This window comes from Diadema antillarum, unplaced genomic scaffold, assembly GCF_040938485.1.
Source record: "Diadema antillarum isolate AM-2024a unplaced genomic scaffold, OU_Dant_1.0 seq00002137_RagTag, whole genome shotgun sequence".
Taxonomy (NCBI): domain Eukaryota; kingdom Metazoa; phylum Echinodermata; class Echinoidea; order Diadematoida; family Diadematidae; genus Diadema; species Diadema antillarum.
Genome location: NW_027272777.1, coordinates 24,073 through 26,609, shown reverse-complemented (window position 1 = coordinate 26,609; position 2,537 = coordinate 24,073). Strand labels below are relative to the sequence as shown.

General features: G+C 47.5%; 1 protein-coding gene across 1 annotated transcript; it reads right to left on the bottom strand.

Moving 5' to 3' along the window:
• Positions 1 to 1,151: 1,151 nt before the first annotated feature.
• Positions 1,152 to 2,252, bottom strand: LOC139714028 (rhodopsin, GQ-coupled-like). Its single transcript, XM_071625757.1, has one exon. It carries the CDS (start codon positions 2,250 to 2,252, stop codon positions 1,152 to 1,154), a length of 1,101 nt encoding a protein of 366 aa, XP_071481858.1.
• Between the last annotated feature and the right edge of the window lie 285 nt (positions 2,253 to 2,537).

Here is a 2,537-nt window from a genome sequence, read left to right as displayed (position 1 = left end):
GCATGAGATTGAGTGACTGGATTCTATGGCAGACATCAGTCTCAAGTTGGCATTCATTGGTACTGTAGCAGGGGCATAAACCATGAAGGAAAACAGCTGAGTACTGAATGACTCTCAGACCCAAAGTCATGGTAGTGTGGTTCCATTGAAAGGGCTCCTTAGCAGGAACAATAGCCCGGCTATTCTCAAGTCCAAAGTGAGACTCAGTCGACCGCACGGCATGAAAGGTCCCCTGTGATGAATAGGTTGGGGAGCTCTGTGCTACATCCACATGCAATGTAATGGATATCTGACAGAAATTTGTCACCAAAATCAGCCACAAAATGCAGGAAAGCTGCCAAGTTTCCATGTTTCCTACATGCACAGTTTTGGTCTCTGGAACATTATAAATCAGCTGGTACCAAACTTATGCACTAAAATCACCAATACTAGGTGAAATAAAGGGAATGTAAGAGAGCCTGTGAGAGCAACCACCAGGCGCTGCACAGCACCCTCAATCCAATATACTGCATGTTGACAAAAAGGCCGACGAGAGCCTAAGCGTTGGCGGCCGAAGTTTTGGGCTGTTGTTATGCGGGCATGCAGAAGGATAAATGTGTCCTGTAGTGACTTCTTAACTAGCTCGGACATTTTATGTTCCCGACGAAGAGCTGGTGGAGCAATACCCAACAGGACAGGCAAATACTTCCCTGAGGTTCGACATAGACATCCAGTGATTACTCTCATGGTGTCGTTTAGGGTAGCATCCAGTTTGCTTACGTGGCTCCTCCTCCTCCATGCTGGAGCAGCATATATTCTGCGGCACTGTAAAAGAGGGCCGGGGCCCCTGCTCGAAGGGTTCTGGTATAACCTCCCCAGGAAGAACCATCAAGACGACGCAGGAGATTGTTCCTTGATGTATGCTTTGCCGCGCAGTGCTACAATGTGTTGTGTGAAGGCGATTTGCTGTCTGTCCAGTTTCACCCGAAGATACGTTAGGGTGATCATACAAGGAAGCACTAATTTTAATTTATGTAGTCACGATGGCTAACTTACGGCCCGGACATTATGCCTATTTTTTCTGGTGATATTAGTTTGTGAGTTTACGATGGTAAAACGGTACAAATTTTATTGACAGTATCTAAATGATGTAAGGCAGACACACGATAAAGTCACATAATTTCATTGTTGGTCTCAGTGGTCATATTTTCGCTCTGTACTTCACAGCCCTTTGCAACACGGATATCTTGGGGCGCACACTGCCTATCAATAGTGTTGCAGGCGAGGATCCGTGCCAGCAGTCGGGATGGCTCCGGGATATCGCGCCAGCGCCGTCGGAGCACACAGGCTATGACGATCCTGAAGTGAGGATGCTTCCAGCCGTAGATGAATGCGTTAAAGCAACTGTCGAGTACGAGTGGGAGAGACAGGTAGGGCATCACTCTGAGAACGCGGTGCAGAGCGGGTCCTTCCAGGAATGGGATAGCCAGAAATACACCCATGAAGGGAGATACGCACAGGACGAAGCAGCATACCACGCACAGGAGATTCTTGGTGATTACAAGCTCGGTGTGCCTGTGACAGCTTTTCTCGGTCGGCATTGAGCACGACCTGGACTTCAAGGCGCTCTTTTTCATGTGCCTATAGATCAGCCAGTAGCTGAAGAACGTCACACCGAAGGCAATTGACGACGTGCCAACCACAAGGTAGACAAAAGTATTTGCATTCTTGTGAGTGAAGTCACAGATGCAGAGTCGTGTGAGGGCGCTGTATCCCAGACGACCATGACCAGTAAGATGAGGAACCACAAAAACTACGAGGGGATACAGCCAAGGTATTGTCACCATGACGACCAGATTTCTCGAAGAGAAGACGCGGTTGTATGTGTGCTTAGGTTTGATGATGAGCACACAGCGATTTACAGCAATCAGCATTATGGTAATGACACTACTCCCAATGGATATGATAGCAAGTGCGGCTGTCAGTTGGCACAGTACCTCCGGTAGTGGTCTGTCCAATATCGGGACGATCTGAAAAGGCTGAACAGCGGAAACCAACAGATCACTGACGCTAAGATTGACGATGAGGCAGGAGGTTCTCGTCTGGAGTTTTCTAGACAGTGCGCTCGCCAGCAACAGCACGACGTTCCCTGTAACGCCAACAACGAACACAGCGCTATACCCTACTGCTAAACAAATATCTACAGGAGCGAGTCGGGAATTGGATTTAACCAACGTCTCATTACTGTCAAGGTACCCAGCTACATCCGCCATCTTGTCTCGAGGGAAGCATGGCACTAAAATGACAACCACGCAGGAGCAATTTTCCGGACACTGTTCAGAATGGTGAAAGGACAAAATGTGCTATGAAATTGTTTTCAGACCTCTGCGAATGTTCCTTTGTTGTTGTTGTTTTTCACGTTTCCATTAATCTAAGCTCTCAATAACAGGAAGTACGTGTACTCTTTCGAGTTGATGGCGCAGGCGTGTGCAATGATATCTCGTCACCTAATACTTGGTTCAGAAATCAGTTTTCTATAGAAGACATATACCAGGAAA